Here is a 16,468-nt window from a genome sequence, read left to right as displayed (position 1 = left end):
AAATGAGCTGCAACTTGTTAACAGAAATTAATTATATGCCGAAAGGACAGTATTAAAAGCACTGTAATAAATTATTTTTACTGAAAGTTTCCTCTAGAAACTGAAAAGTAATGTGGAAGAATTGGTTTTTCGCTTGCTGGTTTTTGGAATGTGCTAAAAATTGGAATATCTATACTTAATGCTGTGTTCTCTGCCTAGATTGCATTGATTTAAGGTTTGCTTTCATGAACCACAGCACAAAAGAGTCTTAACTCTTGTTTAAGTGTTTGGAAACCTGCAAACTTTAAATTCTTGAATAGGTGACAGTGAAATTGATTTTGTTGGAAAAAAATATGCTACTATTTAAAAAAAACCCAAACCAAACAACCGCCTTAAACAAAACTCATTAAAACAGTGAATTCATTATAATTTTGCATATTAATTATGGTGGATTGTGTAAGATCATATTCTACTGGCTTAATTCCGTGAATACTTGTAGAGGATCAATAACTGGAAGATGGGTCCTTGCTGCAGCTTCTGGTGGAGCTCAGACAAATAGAAATGTTTGCAGCTGCTGGTGGTGGGACGTTCACAGGGAGTTTCTGTAGATAAAATTTATTTCCTCAGTCCATTCCCTTCACACAGACCGTCCTCTGCTGCCCTTAACTGCAACAAAAGGATTGTGGGTTAGGTGTTTCCTGCTGTTTTATTTGCTTTTCAGATGCCGTGGATTCAGGGAATGTGCTGGTTTTGGATGCTTCGAGCAGCAGGAACAGCAGATTTTGAACTCAATGATTGGGAGCTTACTGCCTGGAGGAATCTTTGGAATGTCTCAATCCTGAAGTAATTGCTGTGTGTCCTCTCACTCCCACGCTGCTCTTATGTATTGGGATAACAGTGGACCCCTGAGCAGTATTTTCTGTGGCTCAGTAAAGAGACTCGTTAAAGTTGGAGCCTGTATATTGAGTTACTGTCCCATCTGCGAGGATGCACGACTGACCTCTGCAACAGATGTTCCTACAACTTTTACTTTCAATAAAGTTTCTGTGATGTCCCTTCAAAGACCTTACTCTAAGGAAGTGTTTTTTTCTGGAATTCAGCCTGGGTTTTGGGGTTTTTTTTGTTTTTCTTTTTAGGTGTATTTCCATTATATGCATGAGAATTCACTCTTCCCGCGTAGGTGGAAGATTGCACAGATCTTCCCGGCTTTCCTGGCTGCAGCTCAATGAGCATCTTCTCCATGGAGTGACCACAGCACCAAACCTGTCTGAGCTCCAGGAGAGTTCGGACAGCGCTCCCAGGGACGGGCTGGCATTGTCGGGGTGTCTGTGCAGGGCAGGAGTTGGACTCGATCATATCTGTGGGGTCCTTCCAAATCACCATATACTGATAATTGTCCGCTGACCAAACATTAACAGGAGGCGCTTGGCAACTACAAAAAAAGATCAGAATAAACAGCTTATTCTATTCCAGCCCACCATGCAAGTGCACTATGAAAGCAGCACTGGGAAAGCCCTGTTGGCTCAGCGCTGTGCCCGGCTCTGCCCCGGCCGTGCCCGGCTCTGCCCTGGCCGTGCCCGGCGCTCCCGCGGCACCGGCGCGTCCCCGCCCCGCGGAGCCGGGGCCGGGCCCGGGGCGGGGCGGCGCGGCCGGGCCGGGCAGGAAGATGGCGAACGTGCAGCTGGAGTTCCAGGCCAGCGCGGGCGAGGCGGACCCGCAGAGCCGCCCGCTGCTCGTGCTGGGGCAGCTGCACAACCTGCACCGCCTGCCCTGGGCGCAGCTGCGGGGGAAGCTGCAGCCGCGGGTCACCGAGGAGGTGAGGCCGCGCCGCGGGTCCGCGCCCCCCCAGAGCCCGGCGGCGCCCGGGGGGCCCCCGCGCCGCCTGCCCGCCCGGCCCGGCGGCCTCGTGGTGCGGCGGCCGCCCCGGCCCGCGGGGGCTGCGCTGCCCCGGCCCTGGGCCCGGCCCTGAGCGCCGCTGTGCCCCGGGGACCCCCGCGCCGGGCCGGGCCGAGCCTGTTGCTGCGGCGGGGCCGCCCGGGCAGCCGCTCCCGCAGCCCCTGTGCCCACCCCGGCGGGGGAAAGGCGCTTTGCCCTCGCTGAGGGGACGGGGGGCGGCTGCAGTGAGCGCTGAGAGCCCCCTCCCCGCCCGCAGCCACTGCGGTGGGAGCTGCGGACCTGTTTGTTTAGTGGTGGTGATGGCTTGTGGTAGAATGATAAACGTTTTGCATTGCGGCTTTTTAGGTCGCTAGATATTTGGCAGGGGTTGTTATACGGGGCTCCCCAGTCTCTTAAGACAATATTTACCCTTCTTGGTTTTATTTGTTTTTAATTAAATTGCTACGTGAAATAATAATTCGGAGCTAGTAAATCAGTCCTTCTATTTATCACTAGAAAAACTGTTTCAAGTTAAGAAAGCTCTGAACCAGCCTGTGCACTAAACAGTGTGGTTTTAGATTGTAATTCATATGGCTTAAAGGAGATGCTTGTAATGGAAAGTACATTTCTATTTTCTGGTTAATGAACAGGTTTGTCAAATTTCCTGTTTCTTTTCACTCCAGAGGTTCTTGTGCACAATTTGTTTCCAACACCTAAACCCCTGTCATTAAAAATTGCCTATATACAGCAGGAGTGAGGTGGGAAAGAAAGTCTGGCACAGTTCTTTGTCTTTAAATCCTTCGTTTCTCCCCAGATCTGGCAGTCTGCTCTGAGCACTCTGAATCCCAACCCCACGGACAGCTGTCCCCTGTACCTGAACTATGCCACGGTGGCCGCGCTGCCGTCCAGGGTCAGCCGGCACAACAGCCCGTCCGCAGCGCAGTTCATCACCCGCCTGGTCAGGAACTGCCTGCCAGGAGGGGTCAACAGATGCATTGTTGTAAGTGGCTCTTGAAATGCTTCTGGTGAAATGTCTAGGGAGTGTTTTCTCGACTTTTCCGGGTTGTAGCTGTCTCCAAGGAGACTGGAGGTGGACAAGTTTGACTGATATAATTACACTGACATGAGTGGTTTTGCACTGACATGTAGGCAAGACCTGACTGTAATGGCTTGTGCATGCTCAAGCACATTAGGAGGAAGAAATTAAATCTGGATTCCTATGGAACATCTTCAACGCGGAATGCCCATGCAAAGTGAACCATTAGTGGCTTTTTCTGAGCTAGGATTTGGGATGTCAGCACGTGCTTCAGGAGACTGATGTAGCCTAAGTGGAGAGTGTTATGTCTGTATCACAGAACCCATGAGAGGTGCCTTGCTTGTGTTGTTCAGTGAGTTTTAAAAGTCTTGATGCAAATAATGCTCCAATGTGAGTCCTTTGCAGCACTAGCTCTTGGACTTCTTTGGTCATCTTCTCTATGAGCCTGATGAATTTATTTGTTTCTGTGGGTTCTCCAGTCAGATTTGTGGGTTGTTGGAGAAGACTCATACAGTCAGTGTCAGTGAATAAATTTAATAGTACTCTTCACTTGGACAACTTACTTGTAAGAATAGTAACTCTACCTAATTTTTACTCTTTCAAAATGTTCAACTAAAACTGCTTTCCACTGGTAATTTCTATAATGAACTTAAGAAAAATAAACGACCTGTTAACAAACTTTTGGGTTAACATTAGCCACATTGTCATACAATTTCTGCTGTCACATTCTCATATAATTTCTTTGTTATATTTGTTTTGAGCAGATATTGGTGATTCCTGTGACTTTTTTTAGTCCTGATCTGTGTTAATTGCACTGGTGTAATTACAGCAGTCCAGCTCCCTTATAAGGATGAACTAATTCCAGCAGTGTAATTCATTTCCATATGGGAAATGAACTGGACCAGTTCACTGGAATACTTTCACGCTGCCTCCCTGTCCATGCAAAACATGATGAATGAGCTTGTCTTGACTCAGGGTTCAGTTATTTCCCACCCACCTCATTTTTTCCTCCTCTTCCCCAGTAGTACCCCAAGTAACAGATCCTTTTAAGTTCATCCTTCCCCACCTGGTGTGTGACATATTTTGCTGCTGGCTGCTGTTCCAGATGGTGTGTGAGCGCTCTGAAGTCTTCGCCTCCGCCTGTGCCCTGGCCAGGGCCTTCCCCCTGTTCACACATCGGTCCAGCGCCTCCAGACGCACAGAGAAGAAAACTGTCACAGTGGAATTCTTCCTGGTTGGCCAAAACAATGGACCAATGGAATTGGCAACACTTAAAGTAAGATTTTGGGGGTTTTCTGTCATCTTTTCCTTCAGTTTGCTGCATGTGCAAATGGATCTGTCTCCAGCTGCCTCTGGAATAACTGTTGTGTAATTATCTTAGCTCAAGGTTCCTTGAAGTTGATCAGTTCACAGCATCTGTGACTAGAAATACTGAACATATTACTGCAGCAGATGCTCAGGATGTTACTCAGAATTTAGATTTCAGGGATGGAAAACACCAAACAAACAGCACAGAGAAAATGTCTCTTCTCTGTGTATCACAGATGCAAACTCTTTTTTTAGCCTTTAATATTACACTGCTTTTAGTGTGTGGGCTTCTTACTTTTTTCTACCCAGGCAAAAGCTGTGTGTGACTGTGCAGGTGAACATCACAGTGAAGCCACTAAAAGTCTCTTAACAGGGATCACATATGGCCTCTGCTATTTCTGTCTGGTGTACCTCTTTGGCTGAGTTTTTCTGGTAGAACTGTGGCCAGAAACAAGACACTAAGAAACAAAAGAGCTTGGAGCTGTACATGACAGAGAAATATATCCAAGTCATCTTTCAATGGCAGAAAATCAAAGACTGTTTCCCTTGTTTAACTGTTACAGAGAGGAAACTCCACATCAGGTAACTATTGGCATGCCAGGTCATTCCTCTTCAAGATCCATAAACTTAAAAGCTATTCCAAGGTTTGCTGTTAATCTGTTCGGGAACTCCCTGTTCAGTGATCCGGGCTCTGTGCTTCAGTACAGATGGATACTTCCTTAGCTGACCAGTCAGTGAGGTTACAGAAATCCCTTAAAAGTTTTGGCATTAGATTTGACAAAGGATATGGTGTTGCTTCATTTGAAATTCCCAGAATTACAGCTTTAGGGTATTTTTTTTTCAGTGTCTTTTCCTCTGTGCTCAGTCCTTACTCCACAGACTGATTTGGGCCCAGAAAATGGTGCCAGCCCAGTTTTCAGCAAAGTGGCAAAGACAGGCGTGCTGAGAGTACAACTCTTGATCACTCCATTTTTCCATGCCCCAAATCAGAAAAAGCATAGCTGCTGTCAAAAATAGTTCCTTCAGATAGGTAGATTCCAAACCACATGGGTTATTTTTAACTTAAAAACAAAGCTGCAATTATTTCTACCTCCTGTTTTTCCCTTGATGTCAATGCCAAAAATATTACTGGCTTCTTCTTAGCTGAGTTTGCACCCCTTAAATTCAACCAGCACCAGACAGCTAATGCAGAGCATGGAAGAGGCATGTGGTAGGATGTTTTTATCTAAACCTCTCCCTTGGCATATTGTATTTTACACTTACTGCATTGTACAGGGTATTTTATGGTGAGGACTAGCAGGGATTGTCAGAGCTTTACAAGGCACTTAATAAAGGCTGCCATTATCCAGGTTCTCTGGAGCACTCTGGAAACACAAACACAGGCACAGCTTATTTCTGGTAGTCATGCTGCTCCCCTGGGGCTTGGCCTTGGGGTTAGAGCACCTCCTTTTACCTGCATGGCCCTAACAGGGAATAACCCAGACAGAGCTTGGCTCCTGAGGAGGTCCTTACCCCTTTAGGGACAGTAAAGCAATCAGAAGTAATTGCAGGGAATTGGGAACCATTCCAAAGCAAGCCAAGGTTTAGGAGTGTGCTGGGATACAAATGTATGGAGTCCTTAGGCTGGTCTGGCCAAGCCAAACTTCAGATGCCTCAGCATGAGTGTCCAACACCTCAGATTCCTGTGAAACTCATCTTGACTCACCCCAGTGCTGTGTGTGGTCCTCAGTGTAGTGTGTCTACTGGAGAGCTTGCACAAAGTTTCCTTCCCCCAGGTCTTACAGCTTCAAGTTGTTAGTTCATGGGAGTTAAAAGTTGAAGTTTCGTGTCTGGTGTCTTCATGGTCCTTTTTTTGCCAGGAGAATCCTTCTGATCCAGGGAAACAGCCTTGGCTGCTTGACCATTTTGATTCTGTCCCCTCTTGCTTAGATAAGTTTTTGCTCAGTCCAGGTGAGGATCAGTCCATTTTGCCACAGAAATCAGGAAACAGCGCATGTTGTACACAAACAGGAAATATTCCAGTTTGCCCACTGGCTTGCCATATAGGACACAATCACAGCAGTAATCTTTATTGTCCTCAGCCACTCTGCCTGCCCTGTACAAACTCTGCAGTTTCCCATGTTGCAGATTACACAATCTCTGCAGGTTTCCAGCCCTGGCAGCCCGTAAGCTCATTGTGACTTCCTGAATTAGCTGCCTCTTATCTTTCATTCCTCCACCTCACATTGCCTTCTTGGTCTCCCTTTCATAACGGAGAAAGATACTAATTTTGTAGCACCAATGTGCTGGGTAAAGGAATACAGTTGCTTAGAAATTAAAGCACATAGAAAAATAAGTCGGACACATACAAAAACTAATGGTTAGCTTGGCTGACATTGTTTAACTGTGCAGTGCCTGTGGTGATGGCAGTTAAGCATTAACATGCTCCAGAGGAGCCACACATCTGCAGAGGGATAAATGCAAAGCTGTGCCAAAGGCCAGCCCCTTCCCAGGTGTCCTCCCTTGTGTTTGCAGTGCCTGGCCAGTGCCACCGAAGGGGTCCGGCTGGCTGCGCGCATCGTGGACACCCCGTGCAACGAGATGAACACTGACAACTTCCTGGAGGTTGGTGATGCACCTGATGAGTGCGAATTGCTAATTGGAAGTCTAGACTGCAGTAATCAAACCCGAGTGTTGCTGTCTCTCAGTGAAAGCTGAGTGTCAGCAGTGGGAAGAAAATCAAACCAGGGGTGCTCAGGCTCTTCCTTTGGCCTTTCACGTTCTGTGGAGCTGTGCAAAGTTGGAAGGAGGCAGAGTTTACAGCTTGAAGTTGGGCACTAAGAAGCTGAAAAAATGAGTTCTTCATTTGGTCATGGCACTGGATTCTTGTCTTAAACTTGATGGGGACCAGAGTTACTGAAATTAAGGGACAGTTGACATATTTTCAAATGAGCTTCATCATAAAGATCTGGAAAGCTGTTGAGAATTAAATTATTTCTGTCCTATTACGTCATGGTCCAATAGAGTGAACAGTTGTCCTTTACCTCAGAAGATTTCTTTCACTGGCAGAGCCTAAAGGTCAAATTTATATTTCACACCATAGTAAGTCAAGGATGTGTCAGTGGAATTAGGCCATTGGAAAGGCAGCACCACTCCCAAAATTGTGAATGTTTGTATGTGTATGCATTCAAAGATCACAAGAACTCCTCTAACCTGGGTACTCATTTGTGTGGAAAGGCACAAATGTGTCCTGATGATTGACTGACAGTGTCCTTTTTTCTGAATTATTAAGGAAATCAAAAAAGTTGGTAAGGATCTTGGGATTACTCCTACCATTATCCGAGATGAGGAGCTGAAAGAGAGAGGCTTTGGAGGTAAATCTTGTTGAGTATTCCACTTTTTTCATAACAGATTACTTTTTGCCATCTCTATTGTAATGTTTCATTTGCACATTTTTGAAACTCTTTTGTTGCCCATGGTATTCCAAGAAAATACCCACAGGGGCTCCCTGCAGTCTTCCTTCCCCACAGGTTTAATTCTCTGTTTTCCAGGTATCTATGGAGTTGGAAAGGCAGCTCTGCATCCTCCAGCCCTGGCAGTTCTCAGTCACACTCCAGATGGTGCCACACAGACCATTGCCTGGGTGGGCAAAGGTATTGTGTATGACACTGGAGGACTCAGCATCAAGGGAAAGGTACAGAAGCATTTGTTCTGCTTCTGTCTGTGCTTACACTGTTGTTTTGTGATGAAAGCAGTTCAGAGAATGTCTGTAGGAAACAAAAGTACCTTTTTATTGAGTTAAATGCTTGATCTGTTGTCATCCATATGGACACAAACTATCAGGGGAGAAGACCAAATGGGCTTCAAGGACCACTACAGAACAATTCAATAGCAACATGATATTTTGCCTTTTAAATATTGCCTTCTGAAAGGCATAAGGTAGGAACAAAGATGTTTAATTTCTGGTTTCAAAGACAGAACCAAAACCTCTTGGAGTTGGCCTCAGTGTGAAACTTATACACAACAACATTTTTCTTTTTACTTTTTAAGTAAAAAGTAAGTACTTTTTAAGTTTAGCAGCCCAGGTTTAGTATTTTTCAGTTCCAAGACCAGATCCACCAATAAGCAGAGGCACATGTTCCTTGTTTGCGTTGTCGACAGCTGAGCACTGTCAAAACCAGAGCCTCAGAAGCATCAGAAACACTGGTTCTAGCAGGCATTAATGTGAAATTCTCTTTCAAAGACAGAAAAAAATTTCTATGGTTCTGTTTAAACAGACTACTATGCCTGGAATGAAACGAGACTGTGGTGGAGCAGCTGCTATTTTGGGTGCCTTCAAAGCCACTGTAAAGCAAGTAAGTAAAATGTGTTAATTGATATCATGTATCCCAGCACTGCCAAGGAGCTTGGATATATTCCCAGAGACAGAAGCCTGTCTAATCCTGAAGTTCTGACCTGCCACTGCTCTTAGTGAGCTTGAGCCACTCTGCTCTTTCTGCTATTCCAGGAAAATATTTCACGTCTTTACTGGGATCTTGAGAATTGTGAGAAATTCCTTGAGTGCTATTTTTTTTTAAGGGTCTTCCTTGAATTTCAGGGTTTGTTCTGTGGACTGAGTGGTTTCTAGTTCCTTGAATCAGGTCTATACTTGAGTTATCCAGTGCTGATTTTGTTTAAGCTGTGGGATTTGGGGCAGCTGTTGTCACCTTAGCGAAGAAGGGGATGAGTGACTTTGGGATATGAAGACTTTCTATATTCCAAATCCTGTGCCAGGTCTAATATTAACCTAGTGGGGAAATAGCAGCTCTAGTGTCATCAGGAGCTCCTTGTTGGTTTGCTTCTGTGGTCAGAAAGTAGTGGGGGAGCTGAGAAGAAGCCAGGTATTGAAATACGAAGAATTACAAATACTCCTATTGCGCTTCAACTATGCAAACTGGGGAAAAGTGGCTGCTGCCAATAAAACTCTGCCTTCTCCACAAATCCAGTGACTGAGTCTTGCTGACAGAGCAGCTATTGCCTCCAAGGAGTATCCAAAGTTCAAAACATATTTACTGCTGCAGATTAATGCATAGATCTGATGGATGCTTTGTCCAGGGGCTGATCAGTGCCAAATTCCCATTTCTCAATAGTCTAGCTCTGTGCCTTGGCCCTAACAGCATGTTTGATGTGGAAAGATTGTGAACTTCACAGTTGTCTGCTGAGAATTAAAATTGAAAACAGATTTGTGAGCTGTATCTCAGGCAGAATAACTACCTTGCATAACTAAATCCTTCAGAAAGTTATGTCAGAGGTCTGCAAGTGACAAGAGCTAGATTGCAGTGCTTTGGGAAACTTTGGGATAGCCATGGATGGGGGACATCCTTTCAGTGGTTCAATCCTTGTTTCCAGAGTAGTTTTGTGTGTGATTGTCTGCACTGAGAGAAGTTCCATTCACAGTCACAGTAGATGTGAGCACAAGTGATCTGTCAGTTCATACACAATTACTGCAACAGTGAATAAACTGCTAGTGATGTGTTTGGACAAACTGAGCCCAGAGAAATCTTTATATGCCTTTATATGTAAAAACAAAAGAATGAGCTCACTGCTAAATTTTACAGTCTTGTGTGAGAAGACCTGTAAATGACATCCCTGCATAAAATGTGTTCAGAGAGGCAGTGGGAAGAATTTGTTGTTAGTGTTTCAAGGCTTCGTTTTTTTTTTTTAATGCTTTTAAGAATAAAAGAAAGGTAGAAGAGGTTTCACTGAGCTATGCTTTGTCACAGAGACTGAAGTGGGAAATGTGTGTTGGATAGAAAGCTCAGTGGGAGGAGGGGTAGAGGTTATTTTCCATCTTCATAAAATACCTGCCTGCATGCTGTTCAACAGTTACACATGTTTTTAAAAGACTTTGGATGGCAAAATTAAACAAGTGATTTTTCCTAGAAAGGTGCATTTCCTCCATTGTGAGCTTTCCAACACAAGGGAGAAGAGAAAAACATTGACCTAAATTTTTGATTTCTTTCTTGTTAACATGATCCTGCATGTTAGCATAGTGAATCCTGCTTCTGAAGAGCTGCAGGCAGAATGAGGTTCAGGAAAAGGCACCTGATACTGGAAACAGATTTTCACTTTTTGACAGTAGATTAATAACGTGTCTCTCTCGGAGGAGAAAACTCCAGTGCAGTGCAGTGGGACTCTGTGAATAGTTGGGTCATGGAAGGAAGGTCCATCTCCAGCAATGCTGTTTGTCCACCAGCTGGGCTAGAAACTGGAATTACTTTATGGCTTCGAAATGCTGCCCGTTATTTTGAAAGGTTTTGATTGATGCCTTTGCCCTTCAGACTTCAGAACATGAGCTGATTCAGCAAGCCCAGATTTCTTCAGCCACAGACTTTTATCAAGAGATTAAGAAAAAAACTGGCCCAGGTTTTCCCCCAGAATTTGCTGCTGTTAACTATCCCAGTTAAGGAGGAACAATGTTTTCATTTGTTAAATGCTGCTGACTCCCTGTCTGTTCCTAGAATCCCTCCACACAGTACAACTGATGTATAAATAACAGAATCATCATCCATTTTAAAATATCATCCATAACCACATAAGCACTTGACTTTAAATCAAAATTAGAGCATTATGAGATAAACCAAAGAGAGGAGGCTAAGGGAAAAAAACAAAACAGGTTAAAAATGCTGTGTTCCTCCCAGCAAGAACAACACATTTAAGAACTAACACACACCCACCTGTCCTAAAACCAGATTTCCTTTGAAAATTGTAGCATTGCTGTCAAGAAGTCTTAATCCCTCACTGACTTCAGTCCCAATAAATCAGCTTGATGTGAGTCAAAAGCCATTTCTTCCCTCTGGTTCTTACAGGGGTTTAAGGACAATCTTCATGCTGTTTTTTGTCTGGCTGAGAACGCAGTGGGACCACGAGCAACGAGACCTGATGACATTCATGTTCTTTATTCTGGAAAGTAAGATTGTATCTATCCCTTTCCCATAAACAGAAGAAACATCGTTTTTGTGTTAATTTGAGAGCCATGCAGATTGTGAGGCTGTCCCTAAATTAGCTTCCCTAAATATTGGTAATTGCATTCCAGACATCCATAGTAGTGAGTTTTAAGTGTACTTAGATTTTCCTGTGGGGTATATAAATATACATAAAAATACATGTATATCATGAGCTGCACTTGCCTTAAAGCCCTCAGATTTACGTGGTTTTGTAGTAGAAACAGTTTTCTGTGTCCCTCTGCAGCTGCACTGTGTGGCAAAGCAGCAAAGACAGGGCACCAGTGCATCAGAATCTCTTTTAAGGACAGATATTACGTCTTTGGCAGTAATTTGTAGAATCCCAACAAGGCATCACACAGGTTCAACAGGCAGAGCCTGCCACAGTACTGTCATTTCCCTTTTCCTTGTGTGCTCTGTCTGGATGCTTGGAGCTGGGGAATAGCAGCCCCACAGACTTGCAGGGTCAAATAAGAGAAGCACATGAGGCCTGAGGCTACTCTCTCAAGTATTCTAGTCCAGACACGTGAGTCCTGACTTCCAGCCTGAAGCTCTCCGGTCTGACATGCCCTCTCTTCCTCCCAGAACTGTGGAAATCAATAACACTGATGCAGAAGGTCGCCTGATCCTGGCTGATGGAGTCGCTTACGCCTGCAAAGACCTTGGAGCTGATATCATTCTGGATATGGCCACACTTACTGGAGCTCAGGTACAACACTTTACATTTATAACTCAGTTTCTTTTCTGTTCTTTATGCAACTTTTTTGCTTTTGCATACTTAAATTAAAAGAAGTATTCTGGTGACATCAGCAGCTGATGGAAGCAGGCCAGTACTCCATGTTTGCATGTTTGCAATTCAATTTATAATTACCAGAACTGATTTGTTAATAGTGATCAGGATTTTCTTGTCCATGAAATGGCTTCTATTTCAAGTCACACACAGAGTGATACAAGGCTATAAATTTAACACTATTATTTTCTAGCGCCTGTTCCTATTTTATACAAGGTTATATTGATGAGCAGTGGTGGAAGGTGACTTCTTCCTGAGTTTGTCCTTTACCTCACCAGGGAATTGCTACAGGAAAATACCATGCTGCTGTTCTTACCAATAATGAAGAATGGGAAAAGGCTTGTGTTAAAGCTGGCAGGAACTGTGGAGACTTGGTCCATCCTCTGGTGTACTGCCCTGAGCTCCACTTCAGTGAATTTACCTCTGCTGTAGCTGATATGAAGAACTCTGTAGCAGTAAGATTTATTTTTTCTTTTAAATTTCTCTGTTACATAAAGATGTGTGTTTTCTAGACAACAAGCTGTCCTGCTGAAAGCTCTTCATGGGGGCACCTTTTATAAATGGTCCATATTGTCCTGGTCTTCAGTGTCTTTCACCTGGGGCTCTGCAGACTGTCTTTAGTGTCAGGTTTAAACAGGGTGAGCTGCAGCAAAGGTATCTTTGGGCTGCTTGCCTTTTAAGCATGGCTCTAAATGAATGCTGAATTCCTGGATGGAGCCCTTTTAGGAAATCAAGATGGACATTCCTCAGATCATACATCACCAGCAGAGGAAGTAGCTGGGAGTGCAGAAACCAGGAAACTGAGGATGGAGGCCTCGGAATTGCTGCAGCTGCTTTTGCTGCATTTGAGAGTTCCAGTGTGCAGTGAGGTTCCAAAACCTCTGCAGAAAGGAGTGTGGGCAGAAGAGGAATTGAGCAGAGCCACACTGCTGCTAGAAACTAAGTCAAGGGTTTACAGTAAAGTTGGTTTATAAGACTGTTTCAGGGCCATTCATTAAGCTGTAACTGCCTTTCCTCTATGCAGGACATTTACATTTTCTTTGCTTGTGAGACCAGCTCTATTTCTATTGCTCCTACAGGACCGAGACAATACCCCAAGCTCCTGTGCTGGGCTCTTCATTGCCTCTCACATTGGTTTCGACTGGCCTGGGGTGTGGGTGCACATCGACATCGCTGCTCCCGTGCATGCTGTGAGTGTTCCTGCCCCTCCCTGGGCACACAGGCTGGGGAAACACACCTGCTGCTGCCTGCAGGGGCTCTGGAGTGTGTCCATTCAGTTCAGAGGGACAGAAATAGGTGGAGAAGGGTCCTTTAGAAAAGCAATGACTCGTGTCCGTTGCGAGTTTCTTGGTTTGGTAGTTTCATCTGTTCGTATTTTTCATTTTGGTTTTAAAATATTCTAGCAGCCACTTTAATCAGTGACATCTTTATCATTGTGAGCATTGACAACTTGCCTGGTCTCTGTTCATGGCAATAATCCCAGCCTTCCATTTTCAACCATGTTGTTTTAAAATGATTGACCTGAATTGATCATCCTTCCAAAAATACATTCCCTCTTGGAGATTTTCTCTCCTCCTTTTGGTGGAACTTGTGTGTATTCTTTTCTCTTTCCTAAAAACCAAGCCAATTCACTCCACTTGCTTCTGTTTTTTTTAAACCCAGTTTATTCAGCTCATATTCCAAATCCGTGCTCAGGCTGGGTGGGAGATCCCCTGCCCTGAACAATGCTGGCCACTCTCCACCCACAAGTCAGTGGGAGCTCAGTTCTCATGTGTTGGTTTAATCCAGCTGGGCCAGATTCCAGTGGCAGGGAGGACACAGCAGCACAGAGCAGGGGTTGGCTGTGGCTGCTGACCACCACAGCTCTCGTTGGATGAGCAGCCAAATTAAAACTAATCCAAATCCTACAAGTGTGAACTGTGCGGTTTTGGTTTTGTTCTAGGGCGAGCGAGCTACTGGCTATGGTGTGGCTTTGTTGCTGTCCCTGTTTGGAGGGGCCTCTGAAGACCCTTTGCTAAACCTGGTGTCTCCCCTGGGGTGCAGTGGGGACTCTCCCCCCGAGGAGATGGAGAGGGACTCCAAGAGACGGCGCCTGGTTTGACACGGCCGCAGCCCTGCCGGGGTGTGGGGTTACCTCACTTTGCACTGATCTGTTCTCAAGCAATGAAATGTCACATGTCAGAAATTGCCTTTTTTTTTTTTTTTTTTTTTTACTATCATGATAAGATTTATTACTTGTTTCTGATAAAAACAGCCTGATGTATTGTTTAGTTTGTTTTGGGGTTTTTTTTTAAATTATTGGTGCACACAGTTGATGAACAATTATCAGTGGTGCAGAGTCCAGGCTCAACTAATTATATCAGGAAGAGGCCACGTCCTCCTCTGAGCTCCTCACAAAACCTAACCAAGTGCATTAATGCATGAGAAGCTCTCTCTAGTCTGAACAAGCAACTGCAGCTATTGCTTACGAAGTCTGAATTACTTATTATATGTGAGGTTTTATCAGACATTTCTGCAGGCCCCACTACATCTCAGAACACAGGACAAGGAAAAAAAAACTCTGTAGACTTGGCTTATTCAGAGACAATTTAGCTTAGCAGCAAAGGAGATGTAATGAGAAAAGGCCTATAGTTTTAATAAGGTGCTGTTTCCGCATGTTTTAATGTTCTTCTGACCAGTAAAATCAGCAAGAAGGGTTCAGAACATATCTCTATGTAATTGTTTCACATACAAATTACAGAATGTATTCATGTTAAATGAGGAAAACAATAGAGGGACTGTGATTGAGTAAAATCGGTTTACAAAGCAGAGTGGCTTCTTGCCACTTAATAAATTTATTATTATTAAAGAAGCTTACATATCCCATGTGGTGTTTTCTGGTGTTATTTACATTTCTGAGAACACTGAGTGCTCCAAAACTTTGTGTACAGCATCATTACCCTGTTCACATTCCTTTTCCCAGTACTCAGACAAAGCTGAGAGGAGCAGCTTGCAGCGAGTGCTTTGGGACAGTTCTGCAGAACTTTCTGATTCACTTCATTTGATTCAGCAGCAGTCAGGGATGCTCAGTGTGAGCTGCTCTACAAGCCACAGGGAGCTTCCAGGCACTGGTTTGGCTGGGACACCCATGGGAAGTGACTGGTCCCAGTTGATGTCATGGCAGTGACAGGGCTGGGAGCAGAGAGACCAAATCCCTGTCCTGGGGCCCCAGGATCAGCCTTTGGAAACATTTCCTGGCTCCAGCAGCATCAGTGGTGAGAAATCCCCCCCAGCACCCCCCTGGCCCTTTTGCAGATCAACTCAACCTGAGCTGTGAGGGGTTGTCCCTTTCCCTATTGAGGGTATCTCTGGAGAACTGGTGTTGGTTTTACCTGGAGTTCCAACACTGAGGAACACCAAGAGTCTTTTTGATTAAAAACTTCTTGGAAAGCGTAATGCAGAAGGGAGAGGGAATGTGTTTCATTCTAATTGTGTGGCTCTATTTGATAGGCAAAATGTAACTTTAAAAAAAAGCCAACAAAGCCACAACCCCAGATCTTCTTGACTTCTGTATTTGATTCTCCCTTGCTGTTCTGGCTCCCTGGTCCACTTGAATTTTAAGAAATCTGTATCTGAACGAGTTCTGCCTTTGGTCATTCTTTACACTTGGTATAAAGCACTACCTGGTACCAAGAGCTGCTGTGGGAAATGTGTTGATGAAGTTACTCTTGTTACAGACTCAGCATTGAAGCAAATAGGAACATGTTCTAATTTCAGTGCTCTGAGATCATCTTCAATCTCCATTTCACAGAAGCATTCTTCAAAATAATTCTAATTTTGAAATGTAGTATTTTGCCAGATTTTTACATAAAAAGTAGCCTGTGGCTTTGTGGCACAAGGCTCAATTCTGATGTTATTCACTGAATGATAACAGAGAAGTTTGATTGTGATGGCTCATTATCATACTCTTCAATTTTGCTGTGTCTCAAGGCACAATTCTGCTGTATTTAATTTGGAAGGCACTTAATAGAATCCATTTTTAAAACTAAGTACCTCATATTAAAGAAATCTATTAAGAAAAACCTGAAAAGCAAATTAGATGTTTGGGAAATCAAAACCTGAAAACCAGCTGAAGTTTGCTAAAGGACAGTAAAATAAATGAATTCAACACCTTATAAAAAAATCAGAGATAAAAAATAAAAATCGAGGCTCTTTCTTTCAAATCCATAATAAAATCTCTTGCTATTCTTCATGTACATTATTATTTCCTTCTGTTTTGATAAAAGGTCTATTCTCCAGAGCACAAGCTTTGGACCTACACAATACAGTGATTTGTGAGCTGTATTTGCCAAATAAATGATTCTTTTTCCTCTGTGTTTCACAGAGCTTGCACTGGGATCATTCCCATGGTGCTCACAATGTTTCTTAACCCCTAATGAGTAGAATTTCAGTTCCTTTAGTTTACTCACCCATTTCTGGGTGCTGAACAATTTTAACTCCCTTTTTTGCCCTGAAGTATCCTGGTGTGAGACCTGGAAG

At 44.1% G+C, this 16,468-nt stretch overlaps 1 protein-coding gene across 1 annotated transcript; it reads left to right on the top strand.

Annotated features, from left to right (window-relative positions):
• Positions 1-1,619: 1,619 nt before the first annotated feature.
• On the top strand, positions 1,620-14,815 carry NPEPL1 (aminopeptidase like 1). The gene is made up of 12 exons (XM_005524839.3): positions 1,620-1,795; positions 2,669-2,854; positions 3,996-4,166; positions 6,713-6,802; positions 7,470-7,551; positions 7,729-7,871; positions 8,455-8,532; positions 11,026-11,126; positions 11,746-11,869; positions 12,229-12,405; positions 13,030-13,140; positions 13,893-14,815. Exons 1-12 carry the CDS (start codon positions 1,646-1,648, stop codon positions 14,049-14,051), a joined length of 1,572 nt encoding a protein of 523 aa, XP_005524896.1. The 5' UTR covers positions 1,620-1,645; the 3' UTR covers positions 14,052-14,815.
• The last annotated feature ends 1,653 nt before the right edge of the window (positions 14,816-16,468 follow it).

Source organism: Pseudopodoces humilis, chromosome 19 (assembly GCF_049639895.1).
Source record: "Pseudopodoces humilis isolate 2021_Gansu_Grassland_sample_001 chromosome 19, ASM4963989v1, whole genome shotgun sequence".
NCBI lineage: Eukaryota > Metazoa > Chordata > Aves > Passeriformes > Paridae > Pseudopodoces > Pseudopodoces humilis.
This window is presented reverse-complemented; position numbering and strand designations above follow the sequence as displayed.